Source organism: Lathamus discolor, chromosome 3 (assembly GCF_037157495.1).
Source record: "Lathamus discolor isolate bLatDis1 chromosome 3, bLatDis1.hap1, whole genome shotgun sequence".
Taxonomy (NCBI): domain Eukaryota; kingdom Metazoa; phylum Chordata; class Aves; order Psittaciformes; family Psittacidae; genus Lathamus; species Lathamus discolor.
The window spans coordinates 14,379,627-14,404,865 of NC_088886.1; the positions used below are offsets into that span (position 1 = coordinate 14,379,627).

The 25,239-nt window shown below is 39.5% G+C and overlaps 1 protein-coding gene across 5 annotated transcripts; it reads left to right on the forward strand.

Annotated features, from left to right (window-relative positions):
• Window positions 1-36: 36 nt before the first annotated feature.
• Window positions 37-22,422, forward strand: PTGFR (prostaglandin F receptor). 5 transcript variants are annotated; one of them, XM_065673660.1, is made up of 4 exons: window positions 134-237; window positions 1,391-2,238; window positions 20,185-20,439; window positions 22,011-22,422. In XM_065673660.1, the coding sequence occupies exons 2-4, from the start codon at window positions 1,450-1,452 to the stop codon at window positions 22,020-22,022; spliced, it is 1,056 nt and encodes a 351-aa protein (XP_065529732.1). In that variant the 5' UTR covers window positions 134-237; window positions 1,391-1,449; the 3' UTR covers window positions 22,023-22,422. The 5 variants fall into 5 exon arrangements, with proteins under 5 accessions (XP_065529731.1, XP_065529732.1, XP_065529729.1 ...); XM_065673659.1 differs by lacking the exon at window positions 134-237 and adding an exon at window positions 37-121 and having other exon boundaries at window positions 20,185-22,422; XM_065673657.1 differs by having other exon boundaries at window positions 20,185-22,422.
• The last annotated feature ends 2,817 nt before the right edge of the window (window positions 22,423-25,239 follow it).

Genomic DNA, 25,239 nt, shown 5'->3' on the forward strand with positions numbered 1-25,239 from the left:
GGAGGCGGGCGGCGCTGGGCGGGCGGGATGGGGGGGGCGGCGGCGGCGGGCCGGGAGGCAGCGGGCTGGGTACCGTGCCGCGCAGCAGCGCTTTCCCCCGGTGCCGCGCAGGGAAGGAGAGGTGAGCGGCAACGGACCGGGGCGGGGAAGGAGCGGTGCCCGCCAGCTGGACCGGGCGGTGGGAGCTCTGCGGGGTGCGGCGGCGCAGGGAGGCGGCGCGGAGCCGTGCTAGCGCCGGTAAGCGGCAGTGGCCGGTGGCACTTGTGCCCTGCGTGGCGGGCTCGCTCCGCCCCTGGCGGCGACGGCGGCGGCACCGGCGCGCACTTAAGAGCGCTGGCGGTGGCGAAGGACGGTGGGGGGGCGAGTGGGAGTGCTGGTGCCTCGGGCGCTCCCCGGTTCACCGGCGATACCCACGTGCTCGCGCGGCTGTGGGGGCTCGCTGCTAGCGCGGCTGCCGCGCGGCGGGGAGTTGGACGGGACGGGACGGGACGGGACGGGACAGGCTCCGCATCTCTCCCCTCCGTCAGAGGAGCTCGCCGGGGGGGTCTCCTGTTCAGCCGTCCCGAACGGTTGAAGTACCGCTGGCTCAGGCGTGCCCGGTTTCTGATCCAGCTCGGTAGTTGGGAGACTTCAGCACCTCTGTGTGATAGGCGATCTGGAAGCCTGCTGTTTTTTCTGCATGGGAAGTTTTCACTAGCAGGAATGTCCTGAGAGTAGAGATGGGAGATAACGTGTAAAGTTAACTTGCAGAATTGGCTTCTGAGTAAGGGAGAGTCCAAAATGCAAGTTTGTGCCTCAGCAAGGGCACTGGGGAGTTGGAGACTTAAACGATGGTTACGTTAAACCTTTAAGACATTGGATTGTGAGAATTACTCGGAAAGTGCTAGGACATTATTTTGAAAATAAATGCTTAACAGTGAGTAGAGAACTGGACTGTGGTTATCATCTCCAAACATTCCAATTTTGAGTATTTAACTTTTTACTTTGCCACATAAATTCTTATTTATCATTATAGGATATTATCCAATAGGATAAATAAATGTCTCAAAAACGTTTGTTTATATATGTAGTTTAACCACCAGAATATTTTGGTGGTTTCTCTGATTATATGTACATGATCATTATGTATGTTATACATCATTTTGTATATCTTACTATGTGCAGAAACTATAAAGATACTGTACACTCTTTCTGCATTGTATAATACATGCAGATAATTATTTTATCCTGTGACTGATGCACTTAAAATATGATGCCATATCATATCACTCAGGAAAACAGAAAATTAGATTTGTACCACAGACTAATGGTATGGAATTTCTGTTTCAAATGTCATTTGAACAGTGGCATGCCTTTTACACTGTGCGTATATTTGTTTTTAATATTGCAGATGCCTTTTGATTGCAAGACAGCTGAAATGTTTTGAGAGCTGCTTCTCCTTTCCTAACCATGAACAGTTCAAAATCACCAGGGCTGGCTGGATTTGGAATCTTGAAAAACACAACCTGCCACACGGAAAAGAAGATTTCCGTTTTCTTTTCAATAATCTTCATGACAGTGGGAATTCTGTCCAACAGTCTTGCAATAGCAATTCTCCTGAAGGCATATCAGAGATTTAGACAGAAATCAAAAGCCTCCTTTTTGCTTCTCGCTAGCGGCTTGGTCGTCACAGATCTCTTTGGCCACCTCATCAACGGAGCCATTGCAGTGTTTGTGTATGCATCAGATAAAGACTGGATTCGATTTAACCAGTCCAACATTCTTTGCAGTGTTTTTGGCATCTGCATGGTTTTCTTTGGTTTGTGCCCACTCTTCCTGGGCAGTGTGATGGCTGTTGAAAGGTGCATTGGAGTCACTAAGCCAATATTTCACTCTACAAAAATGACTTCTAAACATGTGAAAATGATGTTGACTATGGTATGTCTGTTTGCTGTTCTTATAGCTTTGCTGCCTGTTCTTAGGTTTAGAGCCTATCAAATTCAAGCATCGAGGACCTGGTGCTTCTATAAAACAGAACATGTTGAGGACTGGGAAGACAGATTTTATCTCTTACTTTTTTCTTGCCTTGGGTTACTGGCCCTTGCTGTTTCATTCTTGTGCAATGCTGTCACAGGAATTACTCTCTTAAGAGTCAAATTTAAAAGTCAACAAAGACAAGGCAGATCTCATCATTTTGAAATGATCATTCAGCTCTTGGCTATAATGTGTGTTTCTTGCATTTGCTGGAGTCCATTCCTGGTAAGAGCCTAACATGTTTGCCAATTTTTAATGCACATCACTGTATAAAAGTTATACTTTTTTATCTCCAGGTTTTAAAGCACTTTAGCTGTGATAATAGTTCCAGTCACTCTTCAATATATTAAATTTACAGCATATTATGTGTAGTTTATGTACCTGTGCATCTGTAACAAAAATGAAATTTATTCTCCACCTCTGATCATAAGCAAAATACACTGAGAAAGCTAAATATATCTAGGGACTGTGAGGACTGTATTTCCTGTGCTGTGAAGGAGACAGTGGTAGCAGAATGGTGGCTAGCATAAATCAGAGCAGGTATTGAGTTTGTCCAAAAATTCAGTGAAATCTTTGAGTGGCAGGTCTGTTTAGTCTGTTTGTTAGTAGTGTGTTTGTTGTTGTTACTACTGTTTACTCTTACTTGTGTACTGTGTGACTGAAGGTAACAGTTAAGAATGTAAAAATCCTCCACTCCATTAGCAGGGTATTAAGGGCTTTGCTTTAGAGTCATATTAAAAACTAGTGTTTGGCAGTGGGTTAAAATAAAATTTGGTTTAGACCTGACCAAGCTGGGTTTTAGTCTGGACAGATGAGTAGCAAAGCTGCTCTATGCAGGGGCTGTGCTTTCTCTGCTGTCCTGGCTGTAACTTAGGGCTGCTTGCAGGTAACTGCTGTGACTCTTCCAGTGTGGTAAGTGTTGCCCATATTAGTGTGCACTGTCAGTGAGCAGGATAAAAGAATCAGGATTATGATACAGGAAAATATTTGATGGCTCCTGTTATATGATGGCATTACAAAACTGATACTAACTGTGCTCTTTTTGCTGTAGTAAACCTGACTGAAGAAAACTGTTTTTTACTAGGGTGAGAGAGGTTAAGTTAAAAGTGATATGAAATCTTAATTTGTTTCCTGGAAACAAGGTCCTGTAGTTTTCCACTGATACGAAAGAGGATCAATTTTGATTTGAGCTTACAAATACAGAAATTTAAGTCAGAGTTCTGAATCTGATCCAGCTATATCTCATTTCCTTACTGCCTATAGTATAGCATGGATTTACCTGAAGTAGTTCTAAATTAGATACTGCTGTTAAGCCTAGCTGCATCAGCTGGGTATATCTGGCAGGTAGCATTTAATTAATCCAGTATTGCAGACTTCAAGGAGACAAGTTTGGATATAGATCTCTGCATCATTGAAATGCATAAAACCTCTTTCACTTCTTTTCAACACCCAGAGAATTTTTCTAGGCTTGCTCTGGAACATAGTTTAAATTCATGTTGGCTTTTCTCAGTGTAGTGGCTGTAGTATGTAGAGCACAAAGTAAATCATCAGAACAGTATAGCAGCCTTTTGTGGTGAACTAACTTCCAGTTACTTCCAGGCATCTCCTGAAATTTGTCTAGGGAAAGCCACAGATTGGTTTTCAGGAAAAACAGCTCAAATTATGGCTTTACTTTTCATGAAATAACTCAGTATATTATCCTCTGGTGACATTTACGTATTTTCAGGTAAAATAACTGTGCTTAAAGGTTGGAATTAATTTGATTTTTTTTAAAAATCCCTTGGGTGTCAAAGGAGCTATAGACTTAATTCAAAAAAGATACTTAATTTTTTCAACATATGAAGGAACAATGAAATGTAACTGCTGTGGCTGTTTTCTCAGTGTTGGTAATTTTGTTATGCTGTTCAATAACAACATAATTTTAAAAATTTTGACACTTTAATGAAATCATGTTGCTACTTTTGTTAAAGTATGTAACTTCTTCTAAGGTGCAGTTAATTATGAATTACTCTATCAGCAAATTTGTTCAGAGCCTTTTCAGAATTTGGTGTTTTCATCAGCTGGTGATACAGACCCGTGAATGACTTTTTGCTTAATTTTGTACTTAGTATTTTTTGGGACTGTGTGGCCGTGGGAGGCAATACATGAGCAGTTCTGGTTCATTGGGGGGCAAATCTGCTGGTGCTCTCTGTGCATTCCAGTCTCATGATGATTTGCTTCTAGATCTCTTTCGAAACAAAATGAGCCTATCAATCACCTTAATTAGCCTGGCAGTATGGAAAAGGGTTCTGCAATATGGACAAATTTATGTTAGAAAAGAGATGTTAAAAAGAAAGTTAATGTAAACAAAGTTCAGGGAAGTGAACACTTAGCCTTTTATGCAGAGACTTCCGTAGTCTGCAAAATGCAGTGCAATGGGATGTGGTCCTTGGTAGGCATTACCTTTCTTAGTTACTAGGATCATAGCGTTTACACCAAAGTTAATTCTCTGAGTTACCCAATCTTTGTTTTTTAGCATTCTGTTCACTGAATACAAACAGAATTACAAGTGCAGTGTTAATTTAGCAAGCTTTATTGGACTGCAGTGGTGCATATAAATGCAGTGGAATAGCTTTGCCAGGGACATAGTGCTCAAGTGGTACAATAAAGAGATCCAGGGTTTATCCAAATGTCTGATTTATGATGAAGTGCTGATCCAAATCTACTTGTCCAATTTCTTGGAAACCTCTCTGGGCATTTAATTTGTGAAATTAATAGTTTACATTCTATAATATAATCAGCATATAGCAAAATAAATATTCCTTGAAATAAATAGCAGGTGTTCATAGGTGAAATCATTTGGTGAAGTAGCAAAATACATGCTTGTCTCAAAATCATTTCCTTGTTATTTTTTTTTCAAAGCCAAGCCTAAAAGTCAGTCTTTGAATTGTGTCTTTTATCCATGTTTTCTATCCCAAAGAGTATACAGAACAAAATGCTAGGTGAGAGTGTATTGCTTCAGTATAAATCAAAGTGATTAGAAACCAAACCATCCTTTGGAAGAGAAAGTGGAGGATGGTGGTGCAGTTTATGGTGCATTTGCAGATGCAGGACTTTGGATTTATTCTGTGTGATTTTTCTATCTAGTGGAGGGTTTGCTTTCTTCAGTTTTCTTCTGTTCTTAATCTGATCTGGTACATCAGTTGTCATATGTGCATAGCTACCAAAATTAAGTCTATCCAATGCTGTAATCCAGCTACAGATGTACTTCACTATTAGATTTTTTTTTTTCTCTAAATGAAGTTATATATTCAGTCACTGTCCTGTGCTAAAATCACTTTTAGATGCCATTAGAGGAAGAAGACCCTGGATAATGGAATCATAGAATAGTTAGGGTTGGAAAGGACCTACCTTAAGATCATATAGTTCCAACCCCCCTGCTGTGGGCAGGGACACCTCACACTAAACCATGTCACCCAAGGCTCTGTCTAAGCTGGCCTTGAACACCACCAGGGATGGAGCATTCATTACTTCCTTGGGCAACCAATTCCAGTGCCTCACCACCCTTACAGTAAAGAACTTCCTCCTTATATCCAATCTAAACTCCTCCTGTTTAAGTTTTAACTTGTTACCCCTTGTCCTGTCACTACAGTCCCTAATGAAGGGTCCTTCTCCAGCATCCTCATAAGCCCCCTTCAGATACTGGAAGGCTGCTATGAGGTCTCCATGCAGCCTTCTCTTCTCCAGGCTGAACAGCCCCAACTTTCTCAGCCTGTCTTCATATGGGAGGTGCTCCAGTCCCTGACCATCCTCGTGGCCCTCCTCTGGACTTGTTCCAACAGTTCCATGTCCTTTTTGTTTTGAGGACACCAGAACTGCACACAATACTCCAGGTGAGGTCTCACAAGAGCAGAGTAGAGGGGCAGGATCACCTCTTTCGACCTGCTGGTCACACTCCTTTTGATGCAGCCCAGGATACGGTTGGTTTTCTGGGCTGCGAGCGCACACTGCAGTCGGCTCATGTTCATTTTCTCATCGACCAGCACCCCCAAGTCCTTCTCTGCAGGGCCGCTCTGAATCTCTTCTCTGCCCAACCTGTAGCTGTGCCTGGGATTGCTGTGACCCAGGTGTAGGACCTTGCACTTGGCATGGTGTCATCATCGCAAATGGTGTCTAGCATGGAGGTGAACTTGACTTCTGCACCTGCTCAGTGGTAATGAATTTGTTTTGGTGCCTTTATATGTGTGACTTCCGTCTCATGTATTCCTCAAAAATGAGCAGCTTTTTCATTTTCTGATGGAATTTTCATTTTCTGTGAGAATCATTCCTTACAGAGGTAGCACAATGACGGGTACTCCCTGCTTCTTCCCTTATGGGGGAATATTCATCTCCTCAAAAGGAGTTGAGAGTGGGAGGGAATTCTCAAAAAAAAAGCAAAACAAGAGAAATTTGTGAGTTTTCAGATAATCAATGTAGTCAATGATTTGCAGAGACACGTTTGTTCTAACAGTCAAATAATATTCCTTTGTGATGAGTAGTTCCAGGAAGCCGTGTTCTAAAGATAGTAGCATCAACTTTTCTGGGCAGTAAGTCATCTTTTTTCATCCTTGCTGAAGTCTTAGCCCTTTGCTAGGTATATGTGAATCTTGTTGTATAAATCTGGGCTCTAGGGGTTGGATTTCCAAAGCAAAAAGTTGGTCTGGATCATTGTGACAGGCATCTCTGATGAAATTGATTGTTCTATATTGTTATATAAAGCTGGTTTTGGCTGTGACTTGACATCTGGTCTGTAATGATACAGCACATTTTTGGAGCTGTGTTACTATGTCAAATTCTGTGGACTTAAAGGATAAACATATTTTAAATCTTGGTTTTGGAATAGCAAAGTGAACTCCCTGTAATGGGCAGGAGGAATTTATTTCAGAATGAATTTATCTATGGGAACAAATTATGTAGAAATGTATAATTTTTTTCATGTGTGGAACACAGTCTTAGCCTGGGAAAAATACTTTTACATTCAAATTATTCTTAAGATCTTTTTCCATGAGCTTACCCGATTACTTTCATTTCAGTTTTACCTCCCCTCTACTGCAAAAAAATAGCCATTTCTGTTTTTTTTCTTTTTTCTTTTTGAAAGACTTCAGCTGTTTATTTCATATGATTAAGTCATCTCTTATTCAGTTCCTTTTTTCACTGCATTGATTAATTTCTAGCAGTCTCTTCTCATGTCATTTCTTCCCTTTCCAGGTCGTTGTGCTAATTATGTCTCTCTGAACTCACTCTGACTTCTTGTCCTCAGATTGTCTCACACAAGGAGGCTTGATGATTGTGTTTTGTGCACTAGGGCTGCATTTAGCTTACAGTTTGCAGAATCACTTCAGCCTAGAAGCTGCAGAGCTGGTCCGAGTGATCCTTTTTGGTGAATATGCTGTTGGAAGAGGTGAGAAGGGCAGTAGCGCACTAAGAAGGAGGCTCTCACTGGAATATCCTTACCCCAGCCCAACCCTAGTTGCTCTACTAGGTATTTTGGGAGCTGAGATGGGCTCACCCTTGGTACCTACTGCAGGAAGTCAGTGGATTGCAGGTTTTACACTTACTAAATTCTAGGCCACAAAGTTGCACAGTATAAGCTACTTTGTGGCAACGGGCAGGCTGCCCTGCATCTCATTTAAGTGTTTTTGTGTGTACAATCGTATATACATGCCTAATAACACTTTGCCAGGAGTTCACACCTGCGCTATCCTTGAAGCGTCTCCCTTCGTTCATGTTTTCTGTATACCATAATAAGCTGGCAGTTAAAATTTCTTTTATACTACCTTATGCTTATATGTGCAATGAGCATCATGTATGTGAGCACATTATGTTATTAATCCTGTTTGTATGCCTTCAAATACTGCTGGTTATATTGTCCGTGCAGCAAAATAGTTAAAAATTTGTCCCTTTTCTTGTGCTCTTGTGACTTTCATAGTCCAAAAATGCTGTTTAGGAGAAGCAGACACCAGATGTCCCAAGATGCAGGTCCCTGCTCTGCTAGTGAGGCCTTTTCACCGTGTAAAGTCGTCCCAGATCTCATGGGGGTCTGCTCTGCAGAAGCATATTCTCTGAGCAGGTTGTTAGTCAAAGCTGCAGTCTCCATGAGCTTGTTGTGCCTGCATAAGCACTATCAACAGGAGTGATCACACGAGTGATCTTTTCTTTTGAAAAATAATAAATTAGGCTTTCAATTTCCACTGATCTGTTCATGAAGACTGAAGGAAATACTCTTAAACACGTTTAGCTAACCTTGCAGCATTGAATGCTGTTGTAAAAGTTACTTCCACAGGGGAAAACCACACTTCGTCTTTCTCAAGATTAAGATTTTAAAGAAGATAATCAATGATAATTACTATGTTTGTGCTGGCTTTTGTCACTGAATTCTTGTCATGTTTTGCTAGAATGTTTGTCTGTTGACACCATACAAAAACGGGATGTATCATCAGAGTGAAGAAGATGTGGTTCAAGTTGAGTCTGGGCTATCATTCATACCCAGCCTGTGGCAGGCTGACGGGCATAGCAGAATTGACCTGCTGCAGGCCCTCCACAGAAATGCCCATTGGATGTTGTCATTGCACCTCTTAAGCTGGGTGCAAGCCCACCTCAGGAGCCCAGTTCTGCCGTGACAACTTTAATAAATGAACCAGTTTCATAGGGAAAGTAGAGAAACTTTTTGCTTGCAGGCCTGCTAGATATGGCTTTTTAGTCTGTAGCATTGATACAGGAATGGTAATTGTAAACTATAGATTGTTACTTCTCTTCCAGACCTTGCTGTGTGAGAAGAGGTCAAATCAGGAGCAGTGTTTGCCTAAATAAGATGCTAAGGTCCTCTGTAAAGAAAACTGTGTCATACAAGTGTCATTTCAAGCAACACCAGAAGAAGAGCTCTCACTCACCTTCATATCATAGGCTTTGAATTGCTTGCTGAGTTTTTCAATAGATATGTGAACACTGCGCAAATTCAATTACTGCTCTTGCTTGAGTTCCTCCAAATGAGCCTCTCATACTGAAGGTTAAATTGCTGAAATGTTAGTGTCCTTCCTAATATTACAGCCCAAAAGCTATTTTGGAATGAATAGCTGATTTTAGGGATGAAGAGGAAAAAGAACACTCATTTTGGTTGATGTTTTCCTATTCTCATGGCAGAGGTGTCTCCTTAGCTTAGTTTCCTGTGGAATAAGGTTTAAGCAGCAGCTCAGACAATTCGAGTATGCTTTTGTATGTCACCATGAAAATATTACATGGGAAAACATTGCAGGAATTTTCAGAATAACAAAGGTTAAAACAAAACAATTAAAAATTCAATCCATCTATTCAGATTTGTTTCTATGATACTAGACACCCTTGGTAAGATGTTGCTGCCTTTTTCTAGTACTGGCTGTAGAGATCTTTCTTCTGTTTTGGATTTTTAAGAGGCGCAACTGTCAAATTTACTCCAGGTTAGAGGAGAAATTGAAGGAGCTTTGTCTGAGTATACCCACCCAAAACAATACTGAATTTCAAAGGTACTGTTTCAGTGTTCGGAACTGACCTGTTCCTACTTTAATTTTTTACAGTTTGTAGGGCTCTTACAGGCCTTAGCCTTTCTGAGAAATATGAATCATTAAAAAAAAATGTTTTTTAAGTGTGGGCCAGGGCTTAGTTTATCATGGAGCGCTTAGAAACTCTATATTAATTGTGGCTACATTTGTAATTCAAGAGTTGATCTCCCTCTAACTGAAGTCAGGGAGCTAAGCAGCTGAGAACAGGAAAGAAGTTCTGGAGCAGAAATGGGTGGTTGTCAGCATATTGTCCTGCAGAAGTGATATGAACCAGGGAAAGAAGAGCTGAGATTGACAGATTGTCCTTCACCAGAGTCTTTTGGGGAAGCATAACTGTCGTTTTTGTTATCTATGTTTGCTTGTGCTGTTTGGGAAAACTTAACGTAAAGCCTTTTTCTGAAAATGCAGTGCTGCCAGAATGCAATTAGATTGTTTTGTTTTGGAGAGAAAAATCAGGGAAGGCAGGTTTCCAGTCACGTGAGAACACTGCATTTCCAAAATAGCGTGGTCCTGATTTTCTTTCAAAACTTCTTGCAGCTTCTTTTTTAAGTTTATACTGTATATATGGAATTAAACCATAAAGATCTATACACTGAAACACAATTTTTTTGTTCAAAATAGATTTCAGTGACTTTCACAGAAAATTTTGCCTTTTTTTTTTTCAATTTTGAAGTTGCCATCACAAAAAATCAAAAATTGAAAATTTCAGGCAGATAAATTTGCCATATATAACCTCCTCTTACTTACTCGGAATTTTTTGCATTCTGTGCCTGATCTTAAGAAGTAAGTAAATTTGACATAAATTCCTTTTTTGTTTGATGCAAGAGAATTATTTGTATTTCCTAGATATTAATCTTATTCAGGCCTTTCTTGCTTGAAAATATCAGACAATACATAACCATTTCTGGAAAAAGTCATACACGGCATAACCATTTTTGGATGGTTATTTTAGGAAAGCTCTCTTTCGTGACTATCTGAAGACTTTAAATAGTAAACTTGCTGCTGAAAAGTCTCTGGGACAAATGCACTCACATGGCACAACTCCAGAAAGTTCTTCACCCTCCCCAGGTTTAACATGACAGACATCAGGGTGGGATATACATTAATATATTCTGTGAGATATTTATTATGGTGTTAATTCATAATCTTAAGTTTTGTGTGGTGATTATGAATGCTTTCTAGTAGAAGTTGTCTCAGACGTAGTGTAGGAATCAGTTCATGTCTGAGAGAGTGCATTACTTGGATACTTTTCTGGGTAATGCGCTGTTTAGATTTAAAACAGAGCAATAATTATTATTTCCTGTGCTTTTAAGACTTACATTTTATATAAAAATATTCAAAAATTGCTGAATTGCAATTTAGGTTACAGGCTCCCCTAAGGAGGAAGGTGCCTGTTTACCGTGCTTGCAGAGTGCCCAGCAGAACAGGAGAATGATCCCCTCATGGGTTTTGTGTATGTGTGTTTAGAGATAGTAATGATCAGGTAACAGAATATTGCAGAAAGGGTTTACAGGAGTTACAGTAAAGTTCTAGTAACTGCCTTGCATTTTTTCAGATTCATTCTCATATACGATGAAACGAAAGAGCTTAGTGTCTGAGTGAACCTGAGTTGCATTGTAGGTAGTACACTGTCTCATGCTGAAGGATTGCTTTTATCTATGCCAGACAGAGCAGGGAGTGGAGAACAGCTCATAAGTTTTCTCTTAGCTCCAATTTTTAATGAGCTGTGTGAAGACCTCATTCAGAGACAGGTGTGGAAGGATTTGAATGGGTAGTGTTTCTGCATGATTTCCCCAAAGAAGCCTGAAGATGAGCCTTTGTGTAAGGAATATCCTGAACTGAGGTTTTTAAGGCATTTAGACCTTGATACTAAACTCAAAGAAACCAAAGATTACTTTGTAATTGGAGAAATAGAAGTCACTGACTGATCTCCACATGGTCCCCTACCTGCTGTCATTGGCCCGTCTGCTGCCAGCTGCCTCAGTGGCTTGAACCATTCACAGGCTGGCTGTGCACAGGCTGCATGACCACCACCAGGTTACAAGTTTGAGGGAGGATGTAGAGGATGTAGTGAGTGCCCGCAAGCAACTTTGTCACCCATGTGACCAACATCAAGGTATGAGGACATGAGGAGAAAGACTTTTGTTCTGGCAAGGATGTGGCCAGCTGTGTTCCCATCTGCCTCACTGCATGGAAAGGTGTCTAAACAGAAAGTGAAGCAGGAAGGAGGTGAGGATCCATGTAACTGGTAGTAATTTGTTTTATGATTTACAGTTTGTTAGTGATTTGGAAATAAATTTGAATCCACCTTTTACCATGAGTGTGTGTTTGCAGAAGTACTAAGAAATAAATCACTCTTCAATGGAGATTTGAATTTTCTGTTCCCTCTTCCACCTAAACGGTGCTGCAGCTGCAGAGAGTCGCTTTTAGTTTATTTGCTAACATTATTAAAAAAAAAATAAAATTGCAAATCATATCTTCCAACTTGGTAAATAGGTTGCTAATTCATTAGCCTTGATATTTCTGTTCATAGCTTCTTAGCGTACTTTTTCAGAATGATAGATAGAATAATCCACTTTAATAAAGGTGATTTGAAGAAAAAAGCACCATGGAAGGAACACATCACATCTTTCTTCGCCTGCAGGCAGATTTTTAAATACTGCAGATCAAGATAGCACCAGGTGACTATGACTCCAGTCCTTCAAGATGATTTTGTTTTCCTCTACTGTGTATGTTGCATACATGGTAAATGTAAACATGCATTAAATATAGTCAAAATTAGTAGATTTTTCCCCCTTCCTTATTTTCCCTCTATACCCATGTAATAAATGCCATAATTTCTCAGATAATTAAATTGAAGGTTTGACTCCACTAGTAGGCAATAGAGTAGGTTATTTTTTAGACCTCTTGTGACTTGAGGTCTTGCTGGCTTGGTCACATGTCAAAGCCATCTGTCCCCCTGAATTCTAGGAGAGGTGAAAAGGCCACTGTATATTATGACTGTGACATTCTTCTTCCTTCTTTTAACACCTCCAACATGTATGGATATCTTTGGATTTGGTGGTATTTGCCCTGAAAGCCTGCATGTATGTGCCATTCCTCTGAAATCGGGGACTGACTTGTCCAAGGAACCCTTAGGCACTTCAGCGTGATATTTGGATTCTTAGACAAAAGTAACAAATCTGAGAGAATTAAAAAAGTGGCCAGGTAAGAAATGGCAGAACCTGCATTCCCTATAGAATAAATTTGTTTGCTTTCAGAGAGGTAAGTGGAAGATTTGCCTCTGGTTGCTGAATCTATACTGCATCTTTCCTCAGACAGGTAAAGTGGAGGATGACTTTAGTAATGATGCAGCATGAATGTGGTGATATTTGATCAGACAGTTCATTTCTAAGCTACTGATTTGATCCTGTGCATAACGGTAATTAAGTGCTGAATTCATTCTATAATCATGGATTTCTTTTTCCTCTAGGTTGTCTGTATATTCACTCTTTTTTTCTGTATTCAGACAGTTGCCTTTCTCCCCAGTGTTATGTTTGTGATTCTTGTGTATTTGTAGGGTATTAGCGAGAGAAGTTCTGTTGCTCTTAAATCAATATTTATTTAACCAGTAAAAATGTGATTGTTTTTAAATGAGTGTGAAAGCCTTGAAAAAGCAAAGCAATAAAAGAGAAGTAATAGGCTATTTCCAGGGTTTGGAGCTTTACCCAAATAGCCTTAATGGAAGAACAAATAGATCCTGAATACATACAGTCCTTACATCCCTAAATACTTATTTGATTTATTTGTGTTTCTCAGGATAATCCTTATTATGCAGGATCAGAAGTACTCTGTTGTTTTCTGGTCCCAAGAGGTCTAGCAGTTGTCTGTAAGTAAAGACTTTCAGCATTGCTGAGTAAATAATATTTAAATTTTATCTGTAAAATTATTTTTTTGGGCAAGAGGGTTTTGTTACAGACATTGTTGATAGGCAGCAATACATTCCTTGTTCTCTGGAAGCAGGCTTTCTTGTAACTTTAAAAATATATAGCTCAGGAAACAGGTTATTTGTTTTACTGTGGTACGGACATTATGTTTTTTCATTATGAAGTGAGTCATCTCTTTTCAGTGCTGAAATCTTCTTTATCCCTATCCATTCCGCTTTCCTTTCAAATGAGTTAATTAAGCTGTGGGAGCAATTGCATTGTCAGCTAGTTGAACCAGATTATTTCTAATTTTGAGGGAGAGGAAAGAAAAGCATGAGAAAGGACTGTCAATCCAAGATAGATAGAAATAGTCTGGGTTCTTTTAGAGAAACAAAGGTGTCCTGGAATGCTTCATTCAAGCCCAACCTGAGTTTATGTTACAGCAAAACAGATGTAAATGTGGAAAATGGAAACTTCACCTTCAGTTAATGTTTGTTAGTTGGCGCATACAAAAAAATCCTTCTGTTTATGAGTCTTATTTCAGAATTGCATTCCCTCTTTATACAGGGCATGATAATGCCAAAGGCAGTTAATAAGATATAAATAGTGAGTATAACGTTGTGGCACTTTAAATTTGTTTGGGTTTTTTTTCCGTAATTTTGACCAATTCTTGCATACATAAAAATCTCATTTCAAATGATGTTTCCAAATGTTTGCTCAGAAAGTGTATTGCCATCCATAAATATTTCGCATAGAGCTGTAAAAACACAGATGGTGAAAATGTCACACTCGACTCTAATGGCACAGTAATGGAGTGCAACGGACTGTGAGTCCTCTGCAGACTCGAGCCTGTGTGAGGAGAGCAGAAAGCTCGGAAGAACAGACCACCCTCAGTGAGGAGGGATCATACGTCGAGGTCAGACGGAGCTGAGCTGCTGGCTGGCAGACACCCATGGAGCTGTAGTTTAGTGTAATGGCTGCAGTGTCATATACTTGCTGCTACACTGCAGCCCTTTCTTTGGCTTTCAGTCGTAGTGAGCTCTGCCCTACCAGTTCAGAGGGGTGCTTGAACATACTGTTTCAAGGCTTTGATGTTGCCAACGTGAGAAAAGGCACATGTATCCTAACTGGTACCATGTTCATGAAGTGAAGCATCTTGCGCTATTGAGAAACTGCCTGGTCGCAGAATCAACTATGTCTGAGAAAGGAACGTTAGAAACTATTTTCGTTTGCTTTGTGGAAAATGATGTGTTTTCTTGTTTGATCTGTACTTTTTTGACTTTTATCACAGCAGTAGTGCTTTGGAAACACCTCTGAGCTCTGAATGCCTTTAGCTTTACAATACCTTCAAAAGGTTTACACAGCTCCATTTCAAGGGAGGTAAATATGAAACACATGGAGGCCAAATAAACTTCTACAAAATGTAGAAGTTTTGTAGAACTTCTACAAAAAAGAAGTTTTTTCCCCAAGGGAATAGTGATCCAGTGGATCTATTGTTAATTTTGAGCGTAATTTTTTTCACAGGAACATACATGAGAGAAAAAGAGACTCCTTTATTTTAGTGCTATTTGTCCAAAGCTGACCCTGCAAAACTTTACACATGGAAGTATTGCACATCCCCTTAAAAGTGCCCTCTACCCCTCCACCCTTAATGTGGAGGAAAACTTGGTAATGCATTTTGTCTTCTCCAGATCCTTTTTAAAGACACATAAAATCATTATGCTCAGTTAAAATTTACATGCTGTGCCAAATGATCACCTGGTATAGAAATGTTGAAGGTATGGTTTCTGTTTTTCTTTTAAAAAGGGAAAGGAAATCATTAAGGGAAAACCATGTTGCAGATCTGTAACCGAAAAAGCATTTTATGTGGCTTAAGTATGAGCATGTACTAACATTTTGATGCAGAAGTGGTGCAGTACATACTTTTCTTGGAACCCCTTGCTTTTAAACTGACATATAAAATCACATAAAAAAAAAAAAAGCAGCATACTCAGCTTTGTTGCAACAAAATCTTGGTTATATACTGGAAAATGTACATAGCAATGATACGCTATCAATGATTTACTGTCAGGGTTTCTTTCCTAATGGCTGTTCTTCAGAGATATAAAATGGTACATAAAATGTGAAGGCAGAAACATTCTGATTTTTCTCTCCCCCTCTTTTGCAAATTTTTTCTTGAAGTTTATAGAGTACTACAAAGTATTATATTTTGTCAGCTCTTGCCTGTAGCAGACTGCAGATTCTTTTTAGCATATATGGATAATGGAAGTTCCAAAAAGTTCTGGAAATTCAAACTAATTATGTATTTTTTTTTTACATGGAGTGGGATGTAATCAGTATAATACCGCCCTGTGGCGCCTCTGGATTCAACATAGGCATCAGTGACAAAATATGAGCACTCTGCGAATCCTGAAAAAAATGTGACCTTTCTTCCATTAGTGGAAATTCTCAGAACTGCTTGTTATAAAATCCAAAGGAAGAGGAAGAGGTTTGGGAGGGTCTGCAAGGTTCCCATAGGGAGCTGGAGCCTGAAGGCTGAGCTACAGAGGAAGATAATTTCTTGCATTTGCCTGCTCTGCTTTCCATGACAACCTCTCGGCGATTGGCTTTTATCCACTTTCCTGAAGTCAAGGCTAGAACCTGGATTTAGAGCATATGTGCTGAAATACATCAAAGTAGCCTTACAGTTTGTCTTAATTCCTAACTAGCTGTAAAGTCTGTTGCTTGTTTTGACTGGCTGTCCTTGTGTACAACCAGGAATGTGACTAAGCAGCACTGCCATTTAGCATATTAGTTGTTCTCATATAATTGAGATCCAATTGGAAAGGAAATTAAAATCATGCTGTTTATATTTGGAGAGTGGTGTGAAGTTTTGGAGCGATTGTTTTTTAGTCTGTTGCACTGGGCTTTGTCACTAAGGGAAATGGCAATCTCTGATGCTGTCTGCTATATGCAAAATAGTAGAACTCAATGATTTCAAAATATTTTTGAAACTTTTCCATCAGACTTCCTGGAACTTGCAAAGTGGGCTTTGGTTTTAGTGAAACCTAAAATGGGACAAAAAGGATGGAGAAGTTCGATGTATTGTGTCAAATCCTTGCTTGACACAAATTTGATTTCTCTGTATTTATTTTTAGGGACAGGCAATTCTCAGGTCTTTCCTTAAATCACCAAGGACTACCATGAGTCAGAATAACTTTCTATCTTACAAGCAGGCCATCTTGGTTTAGAAAGTCACTTTTACAGTTATAATTTTATAGTTACTTTCCTAATGAAAGTTTGAGTTGTATTGCTTACTTGCTTGTTTTTCTTTGCAAACCAGGCAGACATACTACAGCTGTGTTCATATAAACATTGTATAACTCAGCAAAGTGCTACTTGGATTTTTACATTTCTCAATATGTTAGAAAATATCATCAGTTGCATTTATTCACCAGCTGGGGATTAATTTTTTGAGTCATAATGCTGAATCTGCATGAATATTAAATTCTGTTGTGGAGATCAAAGGCAAGCAGATATGATGCAATCACATTGCCTCTTCCTGCTTCCCTACTTGTGTACTGCTGGCTACAGAGGACAGGATTCTTTCATCATCCTTCAAGTGTCCTCTCTGTGCCTCCAGAGGAGGTCCTGCTCTCAGAAGTAAGCTTAGCACTGCAGCAAGCTCTGGTTGCAGATTCTGAGCTGGTTCAGTGGCACAAATTACTTGCATCTAGGGAGCAAATACAGACTGACTACATGTTTTGCTTGAATGATATCCTTTATTGAACAGCTGGTCGTGTATTAGGCTTTTTCATGGTTATGATTTCAAACTGACTTTGGAATAGCATTTTAAGAATTTAACTTTAAATTACAAAATTAGCCATGAAAATGTGATACAAATAATAATTTATATTGGCCTCTCTCCATTCTACCTCTTCAGCTGCAGTTTAGGGTCTTCTAGAAATCATCAGATGACTTCAGAAAAGCTCCAGTAGGCAAGTCTTCTTTTTGCCCTGTCTTTGCATACAGTTGACTTCATTTGCGTGCAGGTTTCTTACATGTTTTCTCAGAAGACATGGAAAACCTCCCAGTAGAGTGCAGGCTCTTTGGAAGAGTGAGAAGCTATCTCATTTCATACTCAGAGAGTGTGCAATGGTTACATGTCTGTTGCTACCGCTGCTTTGCCACAAATGTTTTAGGATAAGAATGCTCGTGCTTGGGGTTCAGCTGAGATTCTCTGTCTTACTCCAGGCCTATAGGGAAATCTTAGCCTCTCAGAACTTCAGAAAGTTGGGATATCATTTTATGTTGGTTTTAATGATACAAGAAATGAAACCTTTTTCAATTTGTGCATAACACTACCAGATAATAAAAGTTGGATGAAAAATTTGTATTTTATGAAACAAAATGTATAGATAATGTAGATGTATCTTATTATTTCCCATACTTAGAGTCACAGCTGAGTTGCTTAGGCATTTAGCTATATACATAACCTCTATTTCTGAGTTCAGATGCATTATTTTTTATATGTCCAGTATTCAGAAAAGTTAACTTAAATGCTCTGGATGAAGCTTCTTCAAGTATTTGAATTCATAAAATTATATATCAAATTTTTTATCGTCCTGATTTACTTTATGTAAATATATAATCAAAACAGAGGTACTTTATGTTGAGCCAGCAAGTTGACCAGCAGATGAATGGATTCACTTAGAGGTGATTGCTACTAAATGGAAAAGAATTTCGCAAATTTGCAAAGTAATGTGAGAAAACAACAGTTTTACAAAATCTGGATGGAGCTACTTTTCCTAGATGTCAACATTTAGTGCTTCCTCTTCTGGGCATAAATTGCATTGGATTTGTCGTTTATTAATTTTGCAGACTGCAAGAGAAAAACAACATATTAATTTTGAACTACATCAAGATTAGGAAACTAGATATCTGTATTAAGTCAAGCATGTGGTATATTTGCCAAGGAGGTTGGCCTATGAGCTCTACTGTGTCATCAGTTGCTGCCTAGTCCTACTTGCATGAGTACAGACTATTCTGTCTGAGTTTAGCTTGTGCTATTGGACCTCTAATAAATAAAGTATAGGACTGTCCTGAGAAAACATCCCATGCAGAAGCCAAAGGAGTTGTCCAAGTTTGGGTGGGCTGCTGATGTCAGAAAGGAATGCGCCCATTGGATGTGGGGTGAAAAGCAGATTCAGGGAACTGACTTGGAAGTGTTTGTGTTGGCTCAGTGCTCAGACATTCTTCCTCCTCCTTGCACTGGTTCCCAGCTGTGCTTCTGCCAGTCTTACCAGCTTCTTCAGGAATGCTCCTCAGGGTTCTCTTTGTTACTCTCATGGATGGCCATACAGAAACTCTTCATCAATGCTTAATCAAGCAAGTATAGGCTCCTTTTATGTGTTCACTCTGTTCCACTCAAGTTTATACTCAGAGTGGTGACCTGCAAGCTATAAGTAGGGCCTAGGAATACAGAGAAACCTTTAAAAAGGAGTATAATAGATTTGCTGGAATCTTGAACAGTAGTTCTTTCTCTTCATTTATTATTATTTTTTAGGGAGTTTTGGGGAGGTTGTTTGTTTGTTTGTTTGTTTGTTTGTTTGTTTGTTTTACAATGTATCTTAGTGAAAATATGGCTTTCTGCACTTGGACAGACTGATCCTACCTGTAGCACTCAATAAATCAGTGTACTCATGACATCAGTTGTAAAATATCCTGTTTCTTAGTTAAATAGCGGTATTGCTTTAAAGGCTTTGGAACTGAAAGCCTTAATAGTGTTTCATCTTTCTACCAAAAAAGTCTTCATGTGCTTTTAACATTAATAATAGAGAGAGAAAATTTACCATCCTCTGGCAGGTTCCTGGCTTTGCAGAGTCATGCTTTCTTCACACAGGAACTCAGGTTACAAAACCTCAGTGGCAGAAGCCTGTACAGGCGGTGTTTCACTATGGTTGGTGTTTCAAAGCCCAGCTTGCAGCTCTGCAAAGTGGGGAGGCCAGCCGCAACTTGCTGGGCTGGTGTAGCTCTTGGGTATCCTCTGTCAGAAGCAGTCTGAGCTATACTGGAAGGCTAATACTGTCACTCATGTGAAATTATTGACTTTGGCAGCGTTGCTGTTTGTCTGTACATGGGCAGCACCTCCACAGGTAAATGAAACCCTCTGTGTCTCCATTGGCAAGAGGAGGGGTATTGGTGGCCTTTGTCACCATGGCTTAATTTTTCCTAGAAACCTCTAAACCCTGTAGTGTCAATAAATTGTTGCAGCTTAAAATGTGTGAATCTTGATGAAATCAAAATGCTGTATTCCTTATGCAGACTTTAATTTGAAAATGTGGAAAAATGAGTAACTTTCATAAAAAAGGTCATAAAATGATCAGCCAGTAGCTTCTATAATTGGAAAACCCGTCCCTTGGAACAGTCTTAGCATGCTTTTTTAGTTTAAATTCTGGGTAAGTTTTATTCCTTGCTCAGATCAGTTACTGGATTTGGGAGGTATTCTCTGGCTTGCCATCTTCTGCTGAAGTTTCAGCAGAGACACATCTATCATATGTAAAACAGGATTTCTAGGATGATGAATGTTATATGCCCGAAAGTATATATTTTGCAATTGGGATGCATTAATGCTGTCAAGGTGTGATGATTAGAGAAAATGTTGAAATTTCACTTGTTTACGTGCTCTCTTCATGTATTTTTTTGATGATAATTTTAAAATGTTCAATTTTCAGGTGACAATGGCCAAAATTGGGATAAATGAGAGTCGTTCAAAGGAGACCTGTGAAACAATACTTTTTGCTCTTCGAATGGCAACGTGGAATCAGATTTTAGATCCCTGGGTGTACATTCTTCTCCGGAAAGCTGTGCTTAAAAACCTGTACAAGATCGCAAGGGGATGTTGTGGTGTGCACATCATAAACTTACACATGTGGGAACTCAGCTCCATCAAGAATTCTTTGAAGGTTGCAGCAATATCTGAGTCACCAGTAAGTTCCAAACAAATAAACCTACAGCCGCTTAGCAATACAGGGCATTGAAGTAAAACACAATGTATGGAGAGATGATGGAGGCAGCTCTCATACATGGGCAACACGTTAAAATTAATTCCAAGGCTCAGTGGTTTGGCACTTATTTAAAATCTTGAGCAGTTTGCTCTTGCTGCTAACCGGTTTGATATTGCTACTCCAAAAGACGCGCTTGAATGTTTTAATTCCCTTTAGAATACATCCCTTCCAAAACTGGTAGTAGAGTGATGAATCGTCCTGTATTCCTCTTTTCCAGGTATTAAAGTGAACAGGGTTCCTTATAACACTCCCCTACCAAATCCTTTATCTTAGCAGGCTTCTTAAGAACACATGCAATTGTGAAAGTCATCTCCAAGGTGATTTTTAAAAGGGATAGATTTTATCTACCAGTGATACCCTCAGATATTTTGCAGAGTAACTGCTTCCTAGGGTGACCTCCAGCATTCTTTCCATAAGGGTATTCTTTGTTTTTAGGCATTGAATTTCCAGTTAGATATATAAAAGGCATTTTGTTTGTGCCCAACTTATTAAATGATCAAATTTGCATGGTTCATTGACTTGACGTCTTAATTATTTACTGTTCTATGAATTTTGGGGAGAGCTGCAGACTTCATCAGCCTAAGCATTCCTTTCAAATCACTGACAAACCATGGAATTCCTTGTGGGAACACAGCAGATCAGCTCAGCTTGCTTACAGTTACATTTTCTGATCTATTGGTGAGTTTTTAGTCCTTTCAACAAATTTTGTTGAAACTAACAGGCATAAAGCTGTGGTTAGTCTGTAAAAAATGTAGCTGTTTCATTTTTTCAACTCCCAAACTGAAGGAAGTATCTTGAAGTGTTCCCATAAGGCATATACTGTATTGCTCATGAGGTATATGTGCTTCATTTGTAAAACGTCACACATGTCTCATGAAAAATGAGCGTGACTAAATGTGCATCTCTGAAGGGAATTGCACTGGGGGTGTGTTGTTTTGTTGGGTTTTTTCAGTGAAAACAAATGGCATTCTTAGTTTTTCCAGGGTCTGTGTCTGAATTGCTGAGGGTATTCAGTGTATTTGAAGGGATCAGAAAATTTCCAGGACTTTACACAGGAGGACCTTCACCTTTAATGCTGCTAAAAGAAGTTTTGATTTTTGTGACTGTATTCTTGTTCAGAAACAAAAATAAGAGTATCAGACTTTGTAGCAGAGGGATTATTTTAAGATAGAAATGCCTATGTTATTTTTATCTGCTTCAAATAATTGCATTTGTGAATTGTTGAAGTATTTTGACAAAGTAGTGAAAAACTGATGCATCAGGTAGTCTGAGGGACCAAAGCTATTCACAAGGTACAAATTCATGTTGTATGTGAGAATAGTTTAAGGCAGAAAATAAAAAACCAAAAGGTTTAAATATTTCATTTTTGGTTTAAAAGCTATTTCCTTTTTATTTTAAAAAGGTTGAAAAATAAGTGGGTTAAATAACCCTTTAATGAAATGAAATGGCTTCATTTACCCTAAAGAATTTCTATATGTGATTTATTTTCTCAGTCACAGAGCTGATAAACCGTGGACAGATTTGATGCTGGTATAAGCTCCACACTGTTGCTTCACGTGGGCTCTGCTGAATAGTGGAAGCATCCAGTCAGTGTTAAGTTTAACATTTTCATTTCATAGAATGTGATGCCAGTGTATCTGTTGACATAAATTATTTGTTCTTTATGGAAGATTGTTGTTTTAGCAGCTGCAAAAAAAATGCTGTTCTGTAAATTGTTGAGATGTTTGATCGGTGAATGAAGCTCGTCAATGTTTCTTTTTGTTATGTGAATAAATGTAGCTTGTCTGGTTCATGCCGGTTGACTTGTAAAACAAAAGTTTATATGTATATGTGATTTCTTATATTTTGTGTACTAATGCATATTGAATGTAAATTGCAAAGCTTCATTAAAGTTATCAAACTGTATCTTTAAGAGTTATGATATTTTTGCCTAACAAAAGAGATCTGAAGTTGTGAAAAATAATCCTCTTGATAAAACCCCTCACACTGGATTTAAGCCAGCCACTGCCATTCACACATACAATATCAGCTGTGAAGGTAGAGAAGAGGACAGAATTCAAATAGGAGGTGCCAGTGTTCGTACTCTTCATTGCTATATGAGCAGCCCAGTGCAGTTGGTGGTCTGAGGCCGACAAGGTCAAGTTCTGATGAACCATGCTTAGAAAAAGCAAGTAAAAGTGGAGCCGAGGGGAATTTGGTGTTTGGGATGGAGGTGCCTTTCTCCAAATATCTGCCAACATGTTAGACTCTGATTAGGTTCACATACATGCTGAATCAAGTGTGACCAGCAGGTCGAAGGAGATGGTCCTACCCCTCTACTCTACTCTCATGAAACCTCACTTGGAGTATTGTGTAGAGTTCTGGTGTCCTCAACATAAAAAGGACATGGAGCTATTGGAGCAAGTCCAGAGGGCCATGAGGATGATCAGGGGGCTGTAGCACCTCCTGTATGAAGAGAGGCTGAGAAAGTTGGGGCTGTTCAGCCTGGAGAAGAGAAAGCTGCGTGGAGACCTCATAGCAGCCTTCCAGTATCTGAAGGGGGCCTATAAGGATGCTGGGGATGGACTCTTCATTAGGGACTGTAGTGAGCACAAGGGGTAATGGGTTCAAACTTAAACAGGGGAAGTTCAGGTTAGATACAAGGAAGATATTCTGTACCGTGAGGGTGGTGAGGCATTGGAATGGGTTGCCCAAGGAAGTTGTGAATGCTCCATCAGTTCGAGGATGGATGAATGCTCCATCCTTAAACACTGGCAGTGTTCAAGGCCAGGTTGGATGGAGTCTTGGGTGAGGTGTCCCTGCCCATGGCAGAGGGGTTGGAACGACATGATCTTAAGGTCTTTTCCAACCGTAACTATTCTATGATTCTATGATGAATTGTGGAAAAACGTGAGTTTTGCTCTTAATACTTTGTCAGTGACATGGTAGCCTGCAGAGGCAGCTGAGGATACAATCACCCAATGATCGGTTACCACTGAAAGTGATTTGATTATCATTGTATTTCATTTCAGGAGAGCCAACAAAGTGCTGTGTTGTATGATTAGCAAATTATGTGTTTTATGGAATATGAAATTATAAAAAAACCCCAGTAAGACAGCTTCACACTAGGATCTGAGTATTGCCCAGGCAGGGAGGAAAGGGCAGTCTGCTTAGCAATGTGCTGATGATCTCTTTAGAGGTTGGCTAACGATGCGAGCAGTCATGAGCTGCCTATTTTCTGCTAGGCAGTAATTAGTGTCTCCAGAGCAGGCAGGGGCACTGAGGGTTCTGGTGGGAAGAAAGTGAATTTAATTTCTGACTAATGACCAAGCAAATCCTCAGGGTGGGAGAATATTTGAATCTAATTGGGATCTTAAGCAATAGCAGGCTATATAAGGAAGTGTGTTATCCTAAAATGATGTCCTGTCCTGAATCAACCTGCTGAAGCAAAGAAAGCTCAGTAGCAAGTTGCTCATCACAGGATTTAGACAAATATCTGTAGTCTGTTATCTAGATACAAAGATAGAGAGCAAGGTTAAAGGTTATTTTGATCTGATTCTTGAGGTAAAGTGTCCACTTGCTGTGTTTTTTTTTTTCAGATATTTGTATGTAAGTGGTTTTATTATTTTAGATGGATGTTTTGGGAATGATTTCGGGAATAGCAATATGTACCAGTTCCGTACACATGGTGATCCTTTAGGACAAGATGTTGGGACCTTTCAGATGCACCTTGCCTGCTGATACACTCCTCTGGGATGTTCCTGGTAACACAGCACACTGTTGATTAACTGCATGGATTGGCATAAGATTTAATTCTCAATGCTTAGGTCCTGGGAAAAGTGCAAAAATCCCAAGGGAATTTGCAGCACCTATCATGACTTTTGTTGCTTCCTAAAATACCCAGCTGCTTTTCACTTCAGACTTCTGCGATCTGCCACCATTAAAAGTGGTAAAACTGGTCATTGATTTCAGCAAGCAATGACTTTCAATTTAGTCTTGCTGCATTATATTTAGGAAAGTATTAACAACTTGAACAGACACTGTTTTCCTGCTGAATGTGAGTTAATTTTAATACTACTAAGTCTTAAAGTGTAATGCTTTTACCTATTCCAAAGGTGAGATAAAAGAGGGGCTATTTGAGTAGTTGCATTATGTCTTTTTGAGATAACCTTGAGTTTACTGCTTTTTGATAAGGAATAGGTGAAAGGGAAAAAAACAAACACCCACCACAATTATGAGTTCTAGTACCTGCTGACCAACAGATACTATTGAGTGTGTATCTCAGGTGGAAAATATTACACATTAGTGCTATGTTGATTAGTTCAGTAACATGCATTTTATTCTCATATGGCTTATTAAAGGTGGGTTGCTCTTTACCAGTGGATGCCATGATGAGGAGAATGGTGGTGACAGGTATTGTGTGTCTTGCAGCTTCTCGTCTCAGACACTAGAACAGGGTAAACAATGTGCAAAATACCAGATTTGATTCTCTTAAGTGGAGCAACCCCAGGTCACTTTCCTGTGAGAGTAGTACATCCAGTTGGATGCTTTGGAAGGAGATCTTTTTCTGTTATAAATACAACAATTCAGACTATCAAGTAAGTGATCCCCACTACACCAAAGTATTTGCCAGGCTGCTGTTAGATCAGCTTCTTGGCCTGATGAGGTGCTTTTGGAGCAAGCTGGTTGAACAACAGCTGGGAGGATGAGGAGTCTGGCCTCATGCTCTTCTTGTTGCCCTTG

Excerpts from the sequence above, each read along its gene's own strand:
- PTGFR (XM_065673659.1), top strand. The coding sequence starts at position 1,450 with ATGAACAGTTCAAAATCACCAGGGCTGGCTGGATTTGGAATCTTGAAA. Across the intron at positions 2,239-20,184 it reads TTTGCTGGAGTCCATTCCTG|GTGACAATGGCCAAAATTGG; the intron begins GTAAGAGCCTAA and ends TTCAATTTTCAG.